Source organism: Phocoena phocoena, chromosome 17, assembly GCF_963924675.1.
Source record: "Phocoena phocoena chromosome 17, mPhoPho1.1, whole genome shotgun sequence".
NCBI classification, from domain to species: domain Eukaryota; kingdom Metazoa; phylum Chordata; class Mammalia; order Artiodactyla; family Phocoenidae; genus Phocoena; species Phocoena phocoena.
The window spans coordinates 80,925,810-80,949,130 of record NC_089235.1 but is presented as its reverse complement, the minus strand read 5'-3'; the positions used below and the strand labels follow the sequence as shown (position 1 = coordinate 80,949,130).

At 48.7% G+C, this 23,321-nt stretch overlaps 1 protein-coding gene across 2 annotated transcripts; it reads left to right on the top strand.

Moving 5' to 3' along the window:
* The first annotated feature begins 1,512 nt into the window (after nucleotides 1-1,512).
* ZNF16 (zinc finger protein 16) lies at nucleotides 1,513-10,213 on the top strand. 2 transcript variants are annotated; one of them, XM_065895288.1, is made up of 3 exons: nucleotides 1,513-1,672; nucleotides 7,465-7,467; nucleotides 8,448-10,213. In XM_065895288.1, exons 1-3 carry the CDS (start codon nucleotides 1,513-1,515, stop codon nucleotides 10,211-10,213), a joined length of 1,929 nt encoding a protein of 642 aa, XP_065751360.1. The 2 variants fall into 2 exon arrangements, with proteins under 2 accessions (XP_065751360.1, XP_065751361.1); XM_065895289.1 differs by lacking the exon at nucleotides 7,465-7,467.
* Nucleotides 10,214-23,321: the final 13,108 nt, after the last annotated feature.

Sequence of the window (23,321 nt, the reverse complement as noted above, 5' to 3'; positions counted from 1 at the left end):
CTTATGCACCATCCCTCTGAGTGCCCACGCCAGGTGAATCTTCCTAAGATGTTTCATTAGTTCTGTCTCCCAATGTAGAAATGTGGCTGATGTCTCACTTTCATCAGGCAGTCAAGACCTCTTATAGTCTGTCCTCCAGCAACTGTCTCTGAGCTCTGTTCACACCTCTGCCCCATCTCACCCTTGCCTTCTTCTACCTTTCTAGCCAGGCATGGCCTAAACCCTCTCTTCTCTGGGCCTGGTTAAATGCCCGCCTGCCCCAGGCTCCACCCCTTCTCTGCTACCTGTGCCCAGAGCACTTGCCCATCTCACTGATGCATTTGCTATTATCTGTCTCCCCACTGAAACCCATGAGGGTGATGGTCACATTGTCCCTGGAATAGATGCTGGCATATAGTGGGTGTTTTGGAAACACGCTGGCATATAGTGGGTGTTTTGGAAACACTGAAAGCGTGTGTCCCAAGAGGAGAAATTCAGTCCAAGGGTTGGCAGGCAGTGTCTACAATGGGCTTTTGCCTCATCTTCTCTACCCTTGAAGGGCAGACGGGTCACTGGTACCTGCTCATGGTACAATATGAATAAGGGGCTGAGGGATGTTGCCCCACTCCCAGATGGGCTGCTGGGCATGGCATGGTGCATTTGCTCAGAGACAGGGTAGTGGGAGGGGTGGAGGAAGTCAGTAACTTGGTCCATGTGGGGAACCCATCATGTGTCTGGGTGGGAATGTCCTGTCCCTTGCTCAGAGAGACCACTTAAACCTGGAGATGAGCCAGGTTTGAGAGTCTTCACGGGATAAATGATGTTGATGCCTCAGGACTGGACAGATTAACCAAGGAAGTTGGTATAGATACAGAAGTGAACCCTGGAGCACCAACGTGAAGAGGGAGATGAGGAGTCTGGGAGGGAGCCACTGGTGCAGTGGGAGGACAGCCCAGGAGGTTGGGGATGGGGACACCCACTCTGGATGCTGCCAGGGGGACACAACTCAGTGCTGACCAATAGGGTGGCACTGTGATGACTTTGTGCATGTCTGCAGCTCAGGCTACCCCTGGCAGCCCAACCTTTGGAGTTGCTGTTCCCCCGTGAGTGGGTCCAGTGGTCCACCTTCAGAGCATTGTGTCAGGAACAAGCCCACCACAGCAGGCACAGGCTCCATGGGAGCTGCTTTCCTCTTATCAGGTAAAGCTTGGGCCCTTCCAGGTGGTGCCAACAAGGCACTGTGTGCTCACCTTGCTCTGTGGTCAGCATCTCACCATTTCCCACCTGTGGCCCTGGCTTGTGAGTCTGTGTCCTCGTGGCTGGCTGACCCTTCCCTTGGTTCCAAGATCAGGGAATGTGGCATCAATCACCAGGCCTTCCAGAGGTCTCAGGCTGCAGGGGTGAAGGAAGTGACCCCTACCTGGTGGATGGGTGAACCCCTGGAGTTATCCCCTCTGCACATTCACCTGTGTCCTTGCTGGTCTCCAGGTCCCAGCCATGCCCAGCCTCAGAGTACGCCCTGAAGAGGCAGAAATGGAACCCTCAGTCCCTGGACCATCTCCTTGGACCCCCAGAACACAGGCCTGTGTGAGTGATGCTCCCGCTGTGACCCACCCTGGATCTGCACTTCATGGTCCCTTCTGCTGTGGTGACGCTGAGCCAGAAGCCACCCCCCCTCACCATCAGCAGCCAGGTACTGGGTGTGAGTTCCCCACCGATGCCCTTGTTCTGAGGAGACTTTGTCTACATCACCCTGCACTTACCTCAGGAGGTGTGTGTGTCACCATTAGGGGCAGAGTGCCTTGTGGACTTGAGGGGCCAAGGCTGGAGGTCAAGGGGCCAACAGAGGAAATTGGCCTGGCACCTGGCTGCCCTGGTGCCCTGAGTGGGACACTGCTTTCCTCACCTGACATAGAGGGGTGTGACATGATGGTCACCAGCTGAGCCCTGCCTAACTTACTCACCAGGCTGGTGGTAGTCCGTGCCCTCGGGTCTCTGCCCTAATCCAAGCCTTGGCCCTGTTCTATTCACACTGCCCAGCTGCTCCCATCCCCGTCAGATACCAGAGAGTCCTTCCTGGACACCACTCACTAACTCACCTCTTCTGTGGGCCTCTCAGCAGTGATCAGGATGGTTACTCACTGTTAGCTTTCCTTACTGGGATCTGATGGTGGCTGTTTTACAAGAAGACACTCTTAACTATGTGGGACCTTTTGTCATACTCAGGACATCTGGCCAGAGTACCCTGTTCAGACCCTGTGTGGCCAGGGAAGGTTGGGCTAAGGGCAGAGATGGCACAAGGCAGTCCTAGGTGTGTTGGAGGGAGGAGATGGATAGAGGATGAAAAACATGACAGAGCCAAAGAAGTGGCCCTGAGGGACAAAGCCTGCTGCCAGATGGCCAGGGGTATACCAGGCAGAGAATGGTGAGTTAGGCCAGGATTCTTGCTCCAGGAAAAAAAGATTGATGGTAGCTCATGTTTTAAAAACCATTTTGCTGGGCTTCCCTGGTGGCGCAGTGGTTGAGAGTCCACCTGCCGATGCAGGGGACACGGGTTCGTGCCCTGGTCTGGGAGGATCCCACATGCCACAGAGTGGCTGGGCCCATGGGCCCGCTGAGCCTGCGCGTCCGGAGCCTGTGCTCCGCAACGGGAGAGGCCACAACAGTGAGAGGCCCGCGTACCACAAAAAAAAAAAAAAAAAAAACTAACAAACATCCAGGACCAAGTGGCTTCACTGGTGAATTCTAACAACATTTAAAGAAGGATTAACACTAAGTTTTCTCAAACTCTTGCAAACTATAGAAGAGAAAGGAAAGTCAAATAAAGACATCACAGGAAAAGAAAATTATATATTAAGACATTTTATGGCTATATATGCAAAACCCTCAACAAAATGCTAGCAAACTGAATCCAGCAGCACATTAAAATATTATATCCTGTGACCAAGTGAGATGTAACCCAGGAATACAAGAGTGGTTCAACATAAGAACTAATCAGTGTCATTTACTGCATTAATGGAATGAAGGAGAAAAGCTATAATCATCTCAATTGATGCAAAAAAATGTATTTGATAAAACCAAATACATTTTCACGATAAAAACACTGAGGGAACTCAGTACAAGGCAACATCCTCAACATGATAAAGGGCATTCATGAAAAACCTATAGCTAACATCATACACATTTGTGAAAGATTAAAAGCTTTTCCCCAAAGATCAGGAAAATATGCCTGCTTTCACCTGTGCTATTCAGTATTGTACTGGAAGTTGTAACCAGAGCAATCAGGCAAGAAAAACAAATAAAAGGCATTCAGATTGGGAAAGAAGAAATAAAACTACCTCTGTTTGCCTAAGGCATGATCCTATATATAGAAAATACCAAAGAATCCATTAAAAAGCTACTAGAGCTAATAAATGAATTCAGCAAAGTTGCAGGGTACAAGTCAACACACAAAATCAGTTGTGCTTCTGTACACCAACAACGTACAATCTGAAATGGAAATTAAAACAATTCATTTATAATAGCATCAAAAAGAAAAAAATCTACAAATAAATTTAAACAAGTGGGTGAAAGATGTGTTGGCTGAGAACTGCAGATCATCACCAAAAGAAATTAAAGGATACCTGGGACTTGCCTGGTGATGCAGTGGTTAAGAATCTGCCTGCCAATGCAGGGAACACAGGCTCAAGCCCTGGTCCAGGAAGATCCCACATGCCACGGAGCAGCTAAACCCATGTGCCACAACTACTGAGCCTGTGCTCTAGAGCCCACGAGCCACAACTACTGAGCCCACATGCCACAACTACTGAAGCCTGCGTGCCTAGAGCCCATGCTCCGCAACAAGAGAAGTCACTGCCATGAGAAGCCCATACACTGCAACGAAGAGTAGTCCCCGCTCACCACAACTAGAGAAAGCCCATGCACCGTGACTAGAGAAAGCCCGCGCACAGCAACAACAACCCAATGCAGCTGTAAATAAATAAATTTATATATTTAAAAAAAAAAAGAAAGAAAGGATACCTAAATAATTGAAAAGACATGCCATGTCCATGTTTCGGTCTTAATAGTGTTATGATGTCAGTGCTATCCAGAGCAACCTACAGATTCAATACAATCCCTGTCAAAATTCCAACAGCCTTTTTACAGAAATGGAAAAGTCAGTCCTCAAATTAATATGGAATTCAAGGGGCCCCAAATAACCAAAACAAGCTTGAAAAAGAACAAAGTCTGAGAACTCATTTTTCCCAGTTTCAAAACTTGCTACAAACCTTCAGTAATCAAAACAGTTTGGTACTGATGTAGGATAAGCATACAGAACAATGGAATAGAATTGAGAGTCTAGAAGTAAGCCCATACATCTGAGGCCAATTGATTTTCAACCAGTGTGTCAGGACCATTCAGTGAAGAGAGAGAACTCTGTTAAATAAATGATGCTGGGACAAGTGGATTTCCATGTGCAGAAGAGTGAACTTGGCTCCCTACCTCATGCCATATGCAAAAATTAACTCAGAATCATCCAACTACCAAATTCAGGAACTGAAGTCATAAAACTGTTAGAAGAAAACATTACATTTTCATAACGTTGGGTTTGGCAGTGGCTTCTTAGATACAACACCAAAAGCATGAACAACAAAAGAAAAAGGTAAATTGGACTTCATCAAAATTAAAGACTTCGGGGCATGAAAGGACATTATGAAAAAAGTGAAATGACATCCTACAGAATGTGAGAAGATCTTTGCAAATTGTATATCTGGCATAGGTCTAGTACCCAGAATATATAAAGAACTCTTACAACTCAACAACAAAAGACAAACAAGCCACTCTTTAAATGAGCAAGGGACTTGAATAAACATTTCTCCAAAGAAAATATACAAATGACCAACTAGCAAACAAAAAGATGCTCAAATTCATCAGTGATTTGAGAAATGAAGTCAAAACCCGAGTAAGGGGCTTCCCTGGTGGCGCAGTGATTGAGAGTCCGCCTGCCGATGCAGGGGACACGGGTTCGTGCCCTGGTCCGGGAAGATCCCACATGCCACGGAGTGGCTAGGCCCATGAACCATGGACGCTGAGCCTGCATGTCCGGAGTCTGTGCTCCGCAACGGGAGAGGCCACAACAGTGAGAGGCCCGCGTACCACAAAAATAAATAAATAAATAACCCGAGTAAGATTACCACTTCACACCCACTAGGATGGCTGTAATAATAAAGTAAATAATTAACAAGTGCTTTCAAGGATTTGGAGATAACTGGAACCCTCATACATTGCTGGTGGGAATGTAAAATGGTGCAGCCACTCTGGAATGCAATTTGGCAGTTCCTTGAAAGTTGAAACATAGCATTACCATATGACCCAGCAATTCCACTGCTAGATATATGCGCCAAGAATTCAAGGCAGATACCCAAACAAGTACATGTATATCGTGTTCATAGCACTATTCACAATAGCCAAGAGGTGTAAACAGCCCAGACATCCATCATTGGATGAATGTATAAGCCAAATGTGCTTTATCTACACCATGGAATATTATTCAGTCAAAAAAGGGAGTGAAGCTCCCTTATTTACACCTGCTGCAGTGTGCCTCAAAAGTCACATAATCATATGATTTCATTCATATAAGATGTCAGGAGTAGGTAAATCCGTGGAGACAAAATGCAGGTTTGTGGTTACCAGGAGCTGGGGGCCAGGAAATATGGAGATAAACTAGTGCATAGGGGCTTTGGGGTGATGGAAATGTCTTGGGACAAGATGAAGATGTTGATCACACAACATTGTAAGTGCACTAAATGCCACTGAATTGCTCATTTCAAACAGTTAATTTTTTGTCTGTCAATTTCACCTCAACAAACTATTAAGTAAAATGAAAACAGAGCCCCTGTGGGAGATGGGAGACTAACGGAGACCCCGCCCGAGTCTGCGGTGCTGCTGGGGTCTGTGTGGCAGACGGCAGGGTGAGCACTGGAGAGCCACAGCTCTGCCCCTCAACAGCCACAGCCACACGTGTCGCTCACAAGCGTGGCTTTGACAGGGGTACTTTTTCACAAACATGGAAGCAACTAATCATAAAGGTCTTTAGTGTTGTCTCTCAGGAAGTCTAACAGGTTTGCTGTGTGCTGGAAGGGCTCAGAGTCTTCACCCTTTTCTCCATTTGGTGTCACACTTGTGGGGGCAACACAGTGCAAACAAGTGTATTTGTTTTCAAATCTTTTCCTTCACCATTAAACCCAATTTTTTTAAAGATTTTTCTTAAGGAAAGCCATATTTCTATGACTTTATATTTCCTTTCAAAAGAGGAACTTTCATTATTTTTCCAATAGTTCTTATGTTGCAGAGGAGAATTGTATCCAGTTTAGCAAATCAAAAATGCCGTCTCATCATCCTCACCTCACTCGCTCTTGTTTCCTGTCTCAGTAAACTTCTTCCAGGTTGACAGTAGCTCTGGCTCAAAAACCAGTTCCTATTGCCACCACTTCCTGAGCCACAGTAATGACCTTACCTCAGTCAGGGTTCAGCAAGCCATGGCCTACAGGCCAGATCCAGCTAGCCAGTTGTTTGGGGCCTGCAAGCAAAGAACGGTTGAAGGTTTTTTAAGGATTATAACAAAGCAGACCATATGACAGAGACCGTGTAGCCACAAAGTCCAAGATGGTCCCTCTCTGACCCTTTATGGAAAAGCTCCGTCCCTTCCCCACACGCAACCAGGAGAGGGTGGAACCCCGCGGATCAGTCATGGGGTGCAGCAGGGGACATAGTGAACCCTGTGTCATCCCATCCAGACCCTTGTTTCCTCCAGTGACCTCCCTGTCTGTCCTGCAGGGGTCACTGTGCCTCCCCCCACCACCGTCAGTCAGTCCAGCAGCCTGTGGACATTACCACAGGTGCCCAGGGGCTGGGGCTCTGGGAGAAGATGGTAGCCCGCGTGCAGCGAGTGATGACAGGCCTGCATGAGGGTCAGCAGGAAGGCGAAGCATGGTGCCTGCATCTGTGTGCTGGCCGCATGGCCAAGCTCCAAGGAGGGGGTCCTGGCAGAGACTCTATGCAGGGGCTTCCAGCTGGGCCGTGGGTCAGGTGACCAGAATGTGAATTGTCACCACCAGGCACATGGGCATGGTAGGCAAACAGGCTGCGCGTATGGCCAAGCTGGGTCTGCACTGAGACCCAAGCATAACAGAAGCCTCCAGTTGGGGTGGGGGAGACAGACTGCTATTGTGGTGGTAGATTGAAGCTCCAGGTGGGGAGAGGCAGTTGTCTTGAGCTGAGGGGTAGGTCAGAGGGCAGTAGGCCCAAGGAGGCTGGGGGTAGGGAGGGGTGTCCTTCACCCACCCACTCAGCACCACTGGGTGGCCCCAGCCCTGGGACATGGAGCCCTGTTGGGGGCAGTGGTCAGAGAAGTCCTCTCCCGTGAGGTGATTGAGCCAAGACCAGCAGAAGGGAAGGGAAGGAGGGAGCGTGAGGACCATCGGGGAGGGCAGACCCCAAGGGGAGCGGGTCCCTCCTGCTCAGGAGAAGCGGGAGCAGAGGGGGGAGGTTGTCAAAGTGCTCTTGTCACCAGACTGCTGTGGGCGGGAGGGGAAGGTGGGAGGCCAGGTTAGCTGCTCCCCATCCAGGCAGGAGCAAAGGGTGGTTTGGCCTGGATGTCTCAGGTATAACGAGAGAGAGAGATACAGTAGAGCAGAGTTTCCTTGTCCTTCAGGTGTGAAAAAGGGGGTGCCTCCCGGTGTGACAAGCAGCCTTGTGCACGTCTCTGTCACGGAAGGATGGATGCAGCAGCTGAGCCCTGGTACCAGCTAACAAAGTGCAGTCACAGTGCAGGTACCGAGAGGTACAGGTTGCTTTGGCAAATGGGGCACGGTCGCTGAAGGCTTCTCTGTCAAGTGGGATGGAGTCTGACATTCCAGAGTCATCACCATGCAGTTGGAGCCAGTTCTGCTTCCTTGAAGGGAACGGGCCCTGCACCTTCTGGCCTGGGCCCAGGCCCACACCTGTGAAGCCAGTGGTGGGCGCCCAGAGAATGAGAGCTGGGCCAAGCAGCTGACTCCAGGCTTGTGCATCTGGAACAGGAGGCAGGTAGAATGTCTAGCAATGCAACGTGCAGGGAGCTGTGTTTTCCTTGAACAGGTGGGAGGGTGAGTGCCTGGGTTTGTGACACGCTCCGAGGTAAAACCAACAGGACCTGCTGATGACCTGCTGTGGGTCAGGGGAAGGACAGCCAAGGGACTGCCTCAACTCAGGCCAGGATTTTGGGTGGCCTTAGTCGGGAGACTGCAGGTGCTTTCCTGAGATGTGGAGTCTGGGGGTCAGGTTAGGGTTGGTTTTCAGTTGCCGTGCAGCCTGGTCCCCTCAGCTCTGCCAGCCCCTCACAGTCCCCTCAAGAGACCTGGGACCACCACCCACCTTGGGTCCCATGCTCCCAGACTTGTCTGTGTTTCCCTGTTTCCTTCCATGTGACTTCCTGTTTGTCATTTCAGATTGGGACCCCAGGACTGAGGGCAAGGAGTTTCTTCAGAAGGAAGAAGCTTCTGAGGATTTGGAATCACAGGCAGAAACATCAGAAAACCATGCCAGTGATGTTTCCCAGACTCCTGAGCTTGGAGAACTCTGTGACGGTGCATTAGAAAGAGACTGGGAGGTCCCTGAAGATGAGAGACAGGCGCAGTCCCCCTGCTGGGAGGGGGACTTCACACCAGTGCAAGTGCTTCTCAGGAGCTCCTCAGGAGAGAAAGAGGTGGACTGTGACAAGGTCAAGAGAGGCTTCAGTCTGAGCCCAAGCCCAGTGGCATGTCAGGGAGCCCCTGCAGAAGAGAGGCCACATCCGCACGACACGCATGGCCAGAGCTTCCCACACAGCATGGACCTAATCAGCTGTGAGGGGCTTCACGCAGCCGAAAGCCCGTTCATATGCAACGAGTGTGGGAACACCTTCCAAGGAGGCCCCGATCTTATTCAGCATCAGACAGCGCACACTGGACAGAAGTCCTTCATATGTAATGAATGTGGAAGGCCCTTTAGCACACATTCAGACCTCCTCAGGCACCGGCTTACCCACCGCGGAGAGAAGCCACACGTGTGTACTGAGTGTGGAAAGGCCTTTGGCCAGAGCTCCAGCCTTAAAAAGCACCAGAAGTCCCATGTGAGTGAGAAGCCCTACGAATGCAGTGAGTGCGGGAAGGCCTTCAGGAGGACCTCCAACCTCATCCAGCATCAAAGAATCCACTCCGGGGAGAAGCCATACGTGTGCAACGCCTGCGGGAAGGCCTTCAGGCGGAGCTCCAACCTTATCAAACACCAGAGGGTCCACACAGGGGAGAAGCCCTTCGAGTGTGATGTGTGCGGGAAGGCCTTCAGCCAGAGCTCACACCTGAGGAAGCACCAGAGGGTCCACACCGGGGAGAGGCCTTACGCGTGTAGCGAGTGCGGCAAACCCTTCAGCCGCGTGTCCAACCTCATTAAGCATCACAGGGTCCACACGGGGGAGAAGCCCTACAAGTGCAGTGACTGTGGGAAGGCCTTCAGCCAGAGCTCGAGCCTCATCCAGCACCGGAGAATCCACACTGGAGAGAAGCCTCACGTGTGCGGTGTGTGTGGGAAGGCCTTCAGCTACAGCTCAGTGCTCAGAAAGCACCAGATCATCCACACGGGAGAGAAGCCGTATGAATGCAGCATCTGTGGGAAGGCCTTCAGCCACAGCTCTGCGCTCATCCAGCACCAGGGTGTGCACACGGGCGACAAGCCCTATGAGTGTCGCGAGTGCGGGAAGACCTTCGGTCGCAGCTCCAACCTCATCCTGCACCAGCGAGTTCACACTGGAGAGAAGCCCTATGAATGTACTGAGTGTGGGAAAACCTTCAGCCAGAGCTCAACTCTCATTCAGCATCAGAGGATCCATAATGGGTTGAAACCCCATGAGTGTAACCAGTGCGGCAAAGCCTTCAACCGGAGCTCAAACCTCATCCACCACCAGAAAGTCCACACTGGAGAGAAGCCCTACGCATGCATCGAGTGTGGGAAGGGCTTCAGCCAGAGCTCGCACCTCATTCAGCATCAGATCATCCACACCGGCGAGAGGCCCTATCAGTGCAGTGAGTGTGGGAAGTCCTTCAGCCAGCGCTCGGTCCTCATCCAGCACCAGAGGATTCACACTGGGGTGAAGCCCTATGACTGCACAGCTTGTGGGAAAGCCTTCAGCCAGCGGTCAAAGTTGGTCAAGCACCAGCTGGTTCACACCAGGGAGTGAAAAGAAACCGCATGAGGCTCCACCCCAACTCCCCTGGCAACGTCCCAGCCTCTCCCATCCCGAGACTTGAGTTGGGCTCTCTCATTCCCTCCACTCCACAGCCACTGCCCACAGCGGCCATTGTCCACAAACCAGAGACCCTCCTGTGAGACAGGCTCCTCCCCCGACTCCCCTGCCGTTGCTCCTGCTGCGTGTGACCTCATTTCTTTTCGGTTTGTTTTTCCAGTTTGTTATCAGACTGCCGTATTTGTTAGAAGGGAAAAGATTATAGAGGCTGCATACTTAGGAAGAGAGTTTATTACTGTAACGGAACATAACCAAGGGAGTAGACTGACATTCAGTTTGAGATATGACCACAGCACTTCTTTTGTTTGGTCACTAGTCATAAGAACTGAGTTCGCTGTCAATGGCTGCAGTTGGCATTCTGTTTACATAAAGTCAGGTCAAGAGTGTTTCAGGTCTAGTTGCTGTCACCCTCTCCCAGAGGTGGTGCATACTCATCACCACCAACTCCTCACCCCTCTCCCTCCCATCCCATAATGGGATTCCCCCACTGCCCCCTTTCCTTGGTGCCTGCCTGCAGTCTGAGGTCGTGTGTTCTCACTCTGCTGTGCCTCAGGCCCCCGTGGCCACTCAGGGCTGCAGCACATTTAAACGTGAGGCTCTTTCCCAAGCTCCAGTCCTGGCCTCACCCACAGAGGTCCATTCTCTCCATGCCCCTCCTGTTCACCCCACAGGCTCCCAGGCTGTTTTTTCCCAGATCCATCATCAGACATTTATGGGGCACTTAGGTGCCCCTAGGAGGTGGGCACTGGTCCCATAATCCCCAAGCCGGGGGAACTTGGCCCAGAAGCAACACCTCTACCACCTGGGAGGCCTTGACCTGGGGGTGTTATGGGATGGATAGGTTGGGGTGGGGAGCACCTCCTGCATTGCTCCAGGAGAAAGGGTAGCAATGGGCAGGTATCGTCAGGTTTGTACTTAATGGTGGGAAGGTAAGGTCTTGGCTCCTGTGTTTTCAAGGAAGTAGAGGCAAGGCCAGCAGTGGCAGATGCGGAGGGAGAGGTGGTGGGAGTTTGGAGAGAACAGAGTGTGGAAGGGTTGACTTGGATGCACAGGTGTGTCCCGTGGGCTTGGGCAGCATGGGCTGCCCACCCTCGCCCCAGAGACCCTGCAAAGCAGCTGGCACTGCTGCCCTGCAGAGGCATCTGTCACACCCTCCTCTCCACCTCAGCCCCTCCCGCAAGGCAACACCCCAGTGGGATGCAGCTTGGACGGCAGTCCTGCCCTGCCACCCTCCAGCTCCCCGCCCCGGTCTCTGCCTGAGGAGACCTCACTCTCTCACTGTAGGGCAGCTCCTCATCCAGCCTGGATTTGATGACTCCCATTTTCAGTAAGTACGTGCTGTGCACTTGCTCTGTGCCATTCACAGTGGGGATACAGCAGGAAACAAGAAAGACAAAAATGTCTGCCGTCGAGGAGTTTGCATTCCAGCGGGGGAGGGAAAATTGTCTAACAGTTATGATTGCTGTGATGAAAAGTAAAGCAGGAAATGGGGTCTGGGTATTTTGAGGGTCTCAGTCTTAAATGGGGGCAGAGAAGGCCTCAGTGAGACGTCGTGTGAGCTATGACCTGCAGCAAGGGAGAGAATGACCCAGGCAGGTGGGTTAGGGTTAGGGTTGGCAGCAGCAGGGGGCCTGTGGGCCAGGGGCACAGTGACGAAGAGAGAGCAGACAGGTGAGACCGTGGGCGGGCCCCACAGGCCTGCAGCTTCTACTCTGGGTGGAATGGCAAGATGTAGACGGCTTGGACCTGACGTGCATCTCAGGAGGATTGTCTGCTGTGTGGAGAAGAGGTTGGCGGGGCAAGCGTGTGCCCCTCTCTCTGTCACTGTCTTCTCAGCTCCTTTTCCCCTTCCCCGGCCTCCAAACCGCTAGTGATTCCCGAGGCCGAGGCCCAGGCGAGCAACAGCTGCCACCTCTGGGAGACAAAAGGTCCACAGGAAGGGGCTCCTCTGCTCCCTCAGCCCTGCAGGCGGCTGGGGAGAATTCACCTGATTTTGTGCCATCTGCAGCCTGAGAAATTTTAATTTCAGGACGTCATGTTTTGAAAGAGGAATGGTCTTGAAAAGCAAATGTCCATCAACCACAGCCTGTGTCTTCCCTTTTGACTTTCATGGTGTCCTTGGAAGTGTATTCCTTGGGGAGTAAGGGCTGAGTCTGTGAGATCCATAGATAAAGTCACTGACCTCGGGCCTGGGTGCCTCGTTCCCGGGTGGCCAGAGCCTGGCCGCAGCCTCAGGGAGTGGCTCCAAAGGGGTACACATCTGTGCCCCTGGGAGAGTAACAGCCATGATTTCAAATAGACCTTCCCCAATTTGACTTTTTAAATTTAAAATCAACATCATTCTAGAAAATGCAAATGTTGAAAAGGGGGGAGAAAAGGGAACACTCTTGCACTATTAATAAAATAGTGCACTCTTGCACTCCAATAAAAAAATTATTTTTTTAAAAAAGAAAAGAAAAGGGGGAAAGATATCATACATAATTCCACCACTTAACTCATTCTCTAGGGACAGCAGTGCAGGGCTGAGACTTGGTCCGAGCAAGAAGCAGAGATGGGGAGCACAGCCACTGTCCAGAGAGCTACCTTGACTCCAAGCAGGGAGGTGAGCAGTAAGTTTCAGGTGGACAACATACTGATTCACAATTATTAAAGGTTATACTCCATTTATAGTTATTATAAAATATTTGCTGTATTCCTTGTGTTGTACCGTAGATCCTTGGGGCTCATTTTATACCTAATGGTTTGCACCTCTTACTTCCCTACCCCTATACTACTCCTCCCCCCTTCCCTCTCCCCACGGGTAACCACTAGTTTGTTCTTGACATCTGTGAGTCTGCTTCTGTTTTGTTATGTTCACTGGTTTGTTGTATATTTGTAGATTCCACACATAAGTGATATCATACAGTCTTTGTCTGTGTCTGACTTATTTCACTTAGCAAGACACCCTCCAAGTCCACCCGTGTTGTTGCAAATGGCAAATTTTCATTCTTGTGTATGGCTGAGTCGTATTCCATTGTATATACAGGCCCATTTTTCTGGGGTCTGACTGTTGACAGTGTTTAAGCCTCACCCCTCCTCCCCCGACCCCTGTGCCACACTGATGGGGAAGCCCGGGCGCCCCTCCCTCAGGGCCAGCAGAAGGTTCAGACCACCCAGGCGCCTGCTGGAACGTGGGGGAGGGGCTCCCCCAGCCCCACCACAACGACAGTAAGCACGCAGGCCAGTCTCCTTTGCCCGTGCTCTCAAACCACTTTGGACCTTCTTGGGAGCCCTGCCCTGCTGACCTCAGGTAAGTGGTAAGCCTTTTCCTGCACTTGGGGTGTGTGTGGCATCATCAGTCTTCACACCAAACCAAATCTTCAGTGGGGGGTGCCCAGCCACCTCTCCAGGTGACCATGAAAGTTGGGACTGGCATTGTGAGCAGGAAGCCCATGCGGTGACATCACCCGGGAGTCTCTGCCCTTGCTCCATTACTAACCGGCCCGCTGGCTGCAGGCCGGCATCACTCAGCCGTGCTGCACGTGTTGCATTGTTGAATCCAGTGGAGCCTCGTAGAGTTAGCGGACCGAAATCAGCAGTTTTCCTCATACTTAATTGGTGTTTAGGGACAAGAGTATGGAATGGGGACCCTCCTTAAAGTGGCCTTGGGTTGTGTGTCGGATCCCAGACCTACCTCTATTTGAGAACAAAGCTGCAACTGACTAGGCTCAGGGGAGAGACTATGCCCCATGCAAGATACAAATCCATTGGGTGGTGACTCGTGGAAAAGCATAGGTGAGGCTGAGGTCCACACTCCAGGGCAGAAGCTTGCCAGGACCCTTAAATGCTGCCACTGCTGCTGCTTCAGCCAGCATCTGCGTCACAGTGAAAACCCTCATGCTCAGGGTTCTAGAGAAAACACTCCCGGCACAGCCAAGGGATTAATTCAAATCCAAATTAAGCCTAGGGTCCTTAACCCATATCAAGCAGCCATTGCCATGGGGAAGCACCTGACCTGATGATACTGACTGAAGTCTCCCTGAAGGAAGAAATTTACCAATGTGAGTGCAATAGAGAGGACCCCCTTGAAGTATATCCAGACCACACACACCCCCAAAAGAGAAATTGTGGACAAAGAAATTCACAATTTGACCCAACTTGACATTCAGAATTTACTAAAAGAACTTACATAACAAAAAGAGAAAAGGCTTTTGCGTCTTTACGACATGGATGCTGAATTTACACCTGCTGAAACGCACCAGTTGGCAGACCTTCATGGACTTGATACTGGGTGTCAATTTTCAGTTATACCTGGGGATCCCACCAAGTTTATACAAGGGCCCCTACAATCATAACAGTCAGTGAATACAAAATAGAGGACAAATAGGTATGTCTCGCCCTAACCATCCGGAGTACTGCCTTGCCTAAATTGGTCATAATCCTGGCACCCACTGCCCTAGAGTATTCCATAGTGAGCACGGATGCTCCGACCCAACGAGTAATACAAAGTGGCTTGAAACATGGGACCCAGTTAAAATTACTTCATCCAATCAGCAACTGCTAAGTATTTTGCTATTATCGATTTGGCTAATATGTTCTGTTCTGGGCCTATTTCAGTAGTCCCTCAGCCACAGTTTACCTTCACCTCTGAAAGGACACAGTACACCTTTTCTGGGATCCTCATGGGTACCTTGGCAGATGAGGTATCAGCTGCGTGCACCTTTCTTCAGGAGCACAGGTGTGACATTACATTGATGACATTCTCCTCCAAGGAGAGCCATGTGGCATCCATTCATTTGTCATTCACTCAGGACGTAGAAACACAAAGGGCCTCACCAGAAAGGAACACAGTGCAAGGTCCCGCCACCTCTGCTCAGTTCCTGGAAATGATTGGTTAACCAAGGGCAGATCCATCCCTGATACTGTCAAGAAACAGCCACTGACCTTCTCACCAACATCTCTCAGGTCTTCTGGGAGTTCTGGAGGCAACATGTCCCTCATTTACAAATTTTACTTAAGCCCATTTATCCTAGTACTTGCAAATGGGCCCATCTTGAATGGGGCTCCCTCCAACAGAATGTTCTAGAATTTGTGCAACCTCAGGCATGCCCATTAGTGTCCCCACCAAGACCGCTCCATGGAAGGGGCTTCAGCCCTTCCTTCTATGCCTCCTGGAGTCTCCAGACCACTCATGACGGCCCCAAGTTGTCCAAGGGCTTCTGATGCCAGAAACTGACTTCTTTGCCCCATACAATATGCCATTAGAGCTGCAGTTGCTGGCCACTAACTGGGTCCTCCTGAGCCTGTGACCCTCTGTACCCAGGTACTCATTATGCTCTGGGTCATACAAGCAGCACCCAACAAGCTCAGCAGGGCTGCTGAGGCTGCCTTGGTACAGGATGGAGCCAAACCTGGGCCCTCTGGCACACTCCACCTGTAAGAGGGGTGGCCTCACCTGTCCTCAGTCCCTTTCCAGATGCCAGGCTGCTGGAACCCTGCCTACCTGGAGAGCCCCCTGGGATGAACTGGGTGAACAGCAGTGGGAATTCAAAAACTATAGGAACAGAAGTGCCAACCATCATGGGAGATGGAGTTCAGAGGGGAGCTGCTCCTCATTTCTTAACCAGGATGATGCTGATACAGGACCAGACCAGAAGGTCAGCATGATTGACCAAACTTCGGGCAGTTTTCTTAGCACCCAATGGCCTGGCTAACAAATGGCCCCATCTGCACATTTTTACAAACTCTTGTGCTATTGCCTAAGAGTTGCGCCCTATGGTGTAAAAACTCCAGGGAACTCTTGCCTCACAGATACCCCAAAATATCAATCAAGGTCACTAGATGTCTCTACCTATGCTCAGGCCACAGTACAAGGCCTCACCAGGATGCCCTCATCCCCTCTGGAGTCCCAGGTTTTACTGAGAATGGCCGAGGCCCTCGTCTCACTTCTCTTAAAGAAGGCGTGCCCCCTACCAGCCTCAGGCTGCAGTCTTACTTAAACAAGCTCTGATTCAACTGAGTGAAACATGGTGTCTCTGTCATCAGACGACAGGGTGAGTTGTGACTAGCAGTTTGGCTCCGTTGTCTGATGTTTGCTGACAGCTTTGAGACCTCATCCTCCTTATGCTGTGCCCACATCTGGACAAGCTGAAGAGAGAGCCAGGTGCTCTGTCCTCTGATGCCAGCAGGAGACTGAGAGCACGCAGGCCTTCGCCTATGCTTGGGGACCCTCCCACCAGCCACATCTGCTGACCTCAGTAAGGACCTAGGCCGGTGACCTTTCTTGCTCTCTCAGACCATCTCAGACCTGTATGAGAGGCCTTCCCCACTCTCCTCAGAGACCTCCATTATGTAAGTAGTAAATCTTTTCGTACCTTAAAAATAAAGAAAACAATAGAAGCCACCCCTCAGCCCCCACATCTTCCACTCTGCTCTGGCTTACGGACATCAGCAAATTCCTCTGTACTATGACTTCTCTGGAAGTTCCCCTCAGCTTCTTGTTCTACTGAAGCCTGGCTACCCTGATTGCACAGGTCCCCTGAAGCCCTCTCCCTCCCCCTCGTGCCACTGGAAATAGAGATCGGGAGGATGTTCTCCTGCTCCAGACATTTCTACTTCCAATCAACAATGCCAGCTCCTTAGAGAACAACAGAAAAAGCAGCCCTAACAGCTGGTAGCTGGCCTGGTACCACCTGTGCCACAATCTCCACGTGCTTGGCAGAGTCCTGGGAGACCTCCTCCATGGATCCCACAGCCCGTGCCCCACAGGTGATGGGTATGGGGGAAAAGAGAATCTCCCTCAACACCCACGGGCCCTCCACACAAGGAGAAGCGGAGAGACTGGAGCACAATGTCCAAGAGCAGAAGAGGGGTCCACAGCCATCCCGAAGCTTCCATGGATCTGGAGCCAACTCCAAGTCTGAGCGGAGAGCAGGGCCTTGATGGCTGAGGACAGTGCAGGCCACGCCAGGGCAGCTGTGGCAGCAGGAGAGTCCCCGCTGGACCACTCACCTGGGACTTGGCAGACAAGAGCCAGGCAATCAGTACTGGCCCCTGGGCTTCCTTGGAAGTAACACAAAGGCGTGGGGGCAGCCTGGCTCCGAGGTACCCCATGTGGCTTGTTCTGTGTGCAGGGTCTTCTTCTGTGCCCATGAGCCAGGCTGTGAGCCTTTTCAGACGTTAGAACACACATTGACTGGGGAGACAATTCCCATCTGGAAATTTGATATGAGAGAAAGGTGGCATCTCAAAATCCAGGGGAGGGGCTACCCTGGTGGCGCAGTGGTTGAGAGTCCGCCTGCCGATGCAGGGGACACGGGTTCGTGCCCCGGTCTGGGAGGATCCCGCGGGCCGCGGAGCGGCTGGGCCCGTGAGCCATGGCCGCTGAGCCTGTGCGTCCAGAGCCTGTGCTCCACAACGGGAGAGGCCACAACAGTGAGAGGCCCGTGTACCGCAAAAAAAAAAAAAAGGGGGAAATCAAATCCAGGGGAAAAGACTAACCTCATAATGTAGTATGTAGTAATGGGACAACAAGATAGCCATTTAGAAAAAAGATAAAATTAGACTTATTCTTCACATCACTGAGCAGAATAAAGTCCAAATGGAACAGAGGTTTAAATGTAAAAGAACAAGTACTGGATGAAAACATGAATGGATTCCTCTAGAACCAGGAAGTTAGGGAAATTTTACTACAACTTGAAATCAAGAAACAATAAGGGAAAACATGATAAATTTGACTACATAGAAATAAATTTTTGTGTGACCGAAACCTGTATAATCAAAGTAAAAAGAAATATGGAAAATTGGAGGAAGTGTTTACAACTTATGTTATATATAGCACATATAAAATTAAGATATAAAAGGTTATTTAAAATTAGGGTTTCATTTTCAACAAAGGGTGCTGGAATTATTGAATAACTATATACCAACAAAATGAATCTCAGTCCTTACCCCACATCATATATGAAAATTAACTCAAAATGTATCATCAATGAAAATTTAAAGCAGAAACTTCTAAAACAAAACATAGAAAACCTTACTGACCTTCACTTTAGTGACAATTTATTAAATAGGACATAAAAGACAGAAACTTTCAAGGAAGGAAATCAGTGAATAGGACCTTGTCAAAATTTAAAACATTTGCTCCTCAAAACTAAATGAAATGAAAAGGCAAAGCATAAACTGGAAGAAAATATTTGCAAAACATATATCCGAAAAAAGACTTGTACCCCATCCTATAAAGAAACCCTACAACTCAATTAGAAGACAACCCAACAACAACAACAAAAAAGGCAAAAGACTTGAACAGACACTTCACCAAAGAATATATACAGGGACTTCCCTGGTGGCACAGTGGTTAAGAATCCGCCTGCCAATGCAGGGGACACGGGTTTCAGCCCTGGTCTGGGAAGATCCCACATGCCGTGGAGCAACTAAGCCCGTGCGCCACAACTACTGAACCTGCGCTCTAGAGCCCATGAGCCACAACTACTGAGCCTGGGTGCCACAACTACTGAAGCCCGCACACCTAGTGCCCGTGCTCCACAAGAGAAGCCACCACAATGAGAAGCCTGCGCATCGCAAGAAAGAGTAGCCCCCGCCCGCCGCAACTAGAGAAAGCCCTCATGCAGCAACAAAGACCCAAGGCAGCCAAAAATAAATTAATTAATTTAAAAAAAGAATATATACAGATGGCAAATAAGCACAAGACTAGATATCCAACAACATTAAGCATTAGATCAATGCAAATTAAAACCACAGTGAGTCACCACTCTACACCCACTAGAATGGCTGATTTGGGAAACAACTGACTATACCAAATGTGAGCAGTATGTAAGGCAACATCACATCTGCTGGGGGATGTAAAGTGGTTAAAAACACTTTGGAAAGAGGTTGGCAGTTCCTTAAAAAGTTGAACATACATCTCTCATGCCACCCAGCCATGCCCCTCTAGATATTTACCCTAGAGAAAGGGAAACACAGGTCCACACAAAGACACATACACAAATGTTTGTAACAGTTTTAGCTGCAATAGCCAAAAACTGGAAAAAAATCCGTGTCTATTGCAGGTAAATTTATACATCACAGTGGATAAATGTATCACAATGTGGATACATTCTTACAATGTATCACAATGTTGTGGATACATTCGTACAATGGAATGCTACCCCCCACACTCAAAAGGGACAAACTATTGATACATGCAGCAATCTGAATAAATCTCAAAATAAATATGCTGAGTGAAAGAAGCCAGGCCCAGGACTTCCCCGGTGGTGCAGTGGTTAAGACTCCACGCTCCCAATGCAGGGGGCCCGGGTTCAATCCCTGGTCAGGGAACTAGATCCCACATGCATGCTGCAACTAAGAGTTCACATGCAGCAACTAAGGAACTGGCAAGCCGCAACTAAGGAGCACGTGAGCTGCAACTAAGAACCCCGCCGGCTGCAGCTAAGGAGTGCACGTGTCACAACTAAGGAGCCGGCGAGCTGCCAAAAAAAAAAAGAAAAGAAAAGCCAGGCCCACTCACGCCCAAAATAATAACTCCTCTAGGACCCCACGTATATAAGACTACAGAGAATGCAAACTAGGCTAGAGGACAGTAGATCCCTTGCCAGCAATGGGGAAGGGAATGCATTTAAGGCTGTTGGAGATACATTCACTGTCTCAACTGCAGGGATGGTTTCACAGGCATATATTTATGTCAAATTGAACAATTAAAATATGTGCAATTTATACCTCAATAAAACCTTTAAAAAAGACACAGCAGTCAAATATTTTTAAAAATCAATGTACTATCAGCCCTATAGTGTATTTCCCCCTAAGAAATTTCCATTTCTCTTCTCTGAACAGGGTATTTCTAAGTATCCTAAGTTGTACACATTAAGTAGGTTGAGGATGAATTGAATGATGAAAGTTAATGAAATCAGGTTAACAGAATATAAGTTAAAGGTGATTTTGAAGTCTAACCTTTACAACCATCTCTCTGGTATCAAATTGATTGATTGATTGATTATAACTTGTCAGGTTGCATCAGAAAAGACTGTAAGGGCTTTTTCTTTTTGCAATTTTTAACCTTAAACAAGTGATAATTTTGTGTTAAAAACAGAGTTTTTAAAAATCTGCAACTTATGTCACAAACGGTTAATATGCTAGGGCTTCTAAAATCAGAGGGAAGAGACCAACAAGTAAGTGAAAGTGGCACTTAAACATATGAAAAGATGCTCAACTTCACCCCCAAGAAATATGCAAAAGGAAACCACACCACGATGCCATTTCTTGCTTGGCAGAATTGGCAAAATACCAAATATGTGACAACGTCCTTGGTTTACAAGGCTGTGAGGAAACATCACCAGTGGGAATGCAAGATCCTACAACCCTGTGGGAGGGAGCTGGGCAACGTACAGCAAAAACAGATTACAAATGTCCACTTCTAGGCATCTACCCTAAAAGTAAACTGGCAAAACTATGAAAAGAGCCATATAAAGCTACTCATTACAGCATTAATTTTAATGGTATCAGACGTCCAGTCATAGCAGACTGGCTGAATACACGATGGCACATTCACAAGAGAGGCGAATGCAGCTGCTAAAAGGAGAAAGGGACATCCCTAGACACGGCTGAGGAGAGATTGTCAGGACACTGAAGGGAAAAACGCCAAAATGCAAGGCAATTGGGATAGAACTGCTGTTCATTGAAGTTCACTCAGATTTTTCAAAATGGAGGGAGAAACCGTAGCATTGATAAATGGCTACCAATAGGGTGAGGGCAGTACGAGGTTGATGGGAACAGGGAAAGAAGCAAGACTTTTGACTGTACTTCGTTTTATAAACTTGACTTTGGAACCATATAAGTTTTACACAATCATAAAACAAAATTATATCAAAATTTGAAAAATGTAAGTTTTTCAAGTTACATTTGCTTTTTCAAAGCAAAACCAAAATGAAACAAGTGAACTAGTATAGAGTTAGGGTCTTAACCCCACAGAAACAAAATTTTTCAATTTACTTTGAAGCAGAGTAATATCCCAAATGGGATATATCCCAACAACAAGAATAACTGCAAAAAAAATCTAGACTATTTTCAATAATCATACTGTTAATAATATTGACATTGTTATTCTGAAACCATTACATATAAATGATAAAGTAGATAAGTAATTGTGTTGAGATAATTAGGATCCAGGATTTTCAATATAGGAAAAACAGATACAAATGTAAAACCAGGCCTCTGGTGGGTGAATAGAGGCTGGGGCGGGGTCTTCCAATCTGCCTCCATCCTGGCCTGGGACTGAGTTGCGGGGTTCAGGGGGCAGGTACCGGGTGCTTTCTGATCCTGGTCTCCGCGGCTTCATAGCAGACCCTATCCTGCGATCAGGGCCCATGGGTAACCTGAGCCAAGATGGCAGTGAGTGCAGCTTGTATTAAAAAATAATAATAAACTAAATAAATAAAAGAAGTTAAAACCACCTAGCTCTAAATTTGAATTTGAAATATCACTGAATTCACGATTCTTTTTTTTTTTTTACATTTAAAGTTATGTATTCTAGCTCTGTCCTCTGAAAAGACCTAGAAGTAATGTCCAGCCTGGTGGCAATAAGCATCCCTAGAGCCCCACCCACCCGACCCCCGTGGCCTCCAAACACCATTTCCCACTCAGGTGGATTAGGGCTCCTTGAAAAAAACACAGATTCCAGCCTGAGGATCCAGGGGTATGGGAGCTGAGCCTAGGGCATCTTGTCATATCAGAAATCTAGGGAGAAATCAGTGAGCAAGGGTCTTGTGTCAAAAAGACTCAGGGCGAACTTGAAGAGGTTCGCACTGACCAAAGATGGGAGGATATGAGTATTAATTTTCAAAACTGTAATGAATTAAAACACATTAAATATATTAAAATTTTTGCGTTCAAATAATATAGAAAAAGAAGTACCTACTTGGTCAGCTCTGGAGAATGCTAGAAAACCAAATCATTATTCTGAAAGTTAGTAAATAAAGGGAATAATTAAGCATTTAACTTGCCTTTTTTCTATGGACCATATTTCAAGGCAACCAAACACTTGATATGGGGAAGTTTGTCTTTACAGAACTGTTCCCACAAATGCAGAAGGGATACCAATAGGAGAATGTCACCGTCTTGCAAACTCCGAGCAAACTGCACCCAGGCAATGACTGTCAGTGGAAATACAAGCACCCACGTGTGAGTATTCTTGCCCCCACCAACCTGAATCCAATTAGTCTCTATAAGTTTGCAAGAATGTCTAAGGACAGAGGGCACAACGAGAATCCGAATGGCAAAATCCCAAGTGTGAGAAACTCCACAGAACACATGACCTGATTTTAATAGATTTCAAAGAGGATAAAAAGCAGTGGGAGGAGGCTATAGATTAAGAGACTCTACAGCCTGTCGACCAAGTGCATTGTGCATTTGTGTACCTGGTTTGGACCCTGATTCACACAAACCATTTATCAAAAATGAAAACGTCTGAGACAAATGGGAGAATTTGGACACTGGATATTTGATAACAGGGGATAATGGTTGCTATTTGGGTATGATAATGGCTTCGTAATTACCTTTTGTAAGGGCCCTAATTTTTTAGAGACAGATATGGAAATGATGGGAAGGAGGTAACTGGGTAAAGAATAGGTGAGAAGAGATTGGCTGTGGGTCAACCACTTGTTCAATTGTGTAGTGGACATGTGGTTTCATTATACACTTTCCCTACCTTTGTGTGTCTCTGAAATGTTCCAGAATAAGAAGCTAAAAGGAAAAAAGAAGGAGTGAGGGGGAAAGTGGGTCCCTGCAGAGGGGCTCCTGTCCCCCTCGCCTGCTTCCCAGCAGCCTCACCAGCTGAAGTCATCTAATTTGCATGTTGATGGTGTTTCCCCACCGGGATGTGAGCTCCAGAAGGAAGGAGCTCTCTGCTTTGCCTGCTGCAGATAAAGGAAATTGGGAGACTGGAAGCCTCTGAGTAGCGTGTCACCTCCTCCTGGACAACACGTGTGGACTGTGGAGGGCCCCGTCTCCTCACACCCTCCTGACATCCAGCAAAGGACCCGTTTGAGACATA

Bases quoted from the DNA above. Each gene is read 5' to 3' on its own strand.
- ZNF16 (XM_065895288.1), top strand. From the start codon at position 1,513: ATGGAACCCTCAGTCCCTGGACCATCTCCTTGGACCCCCAGAACACAG.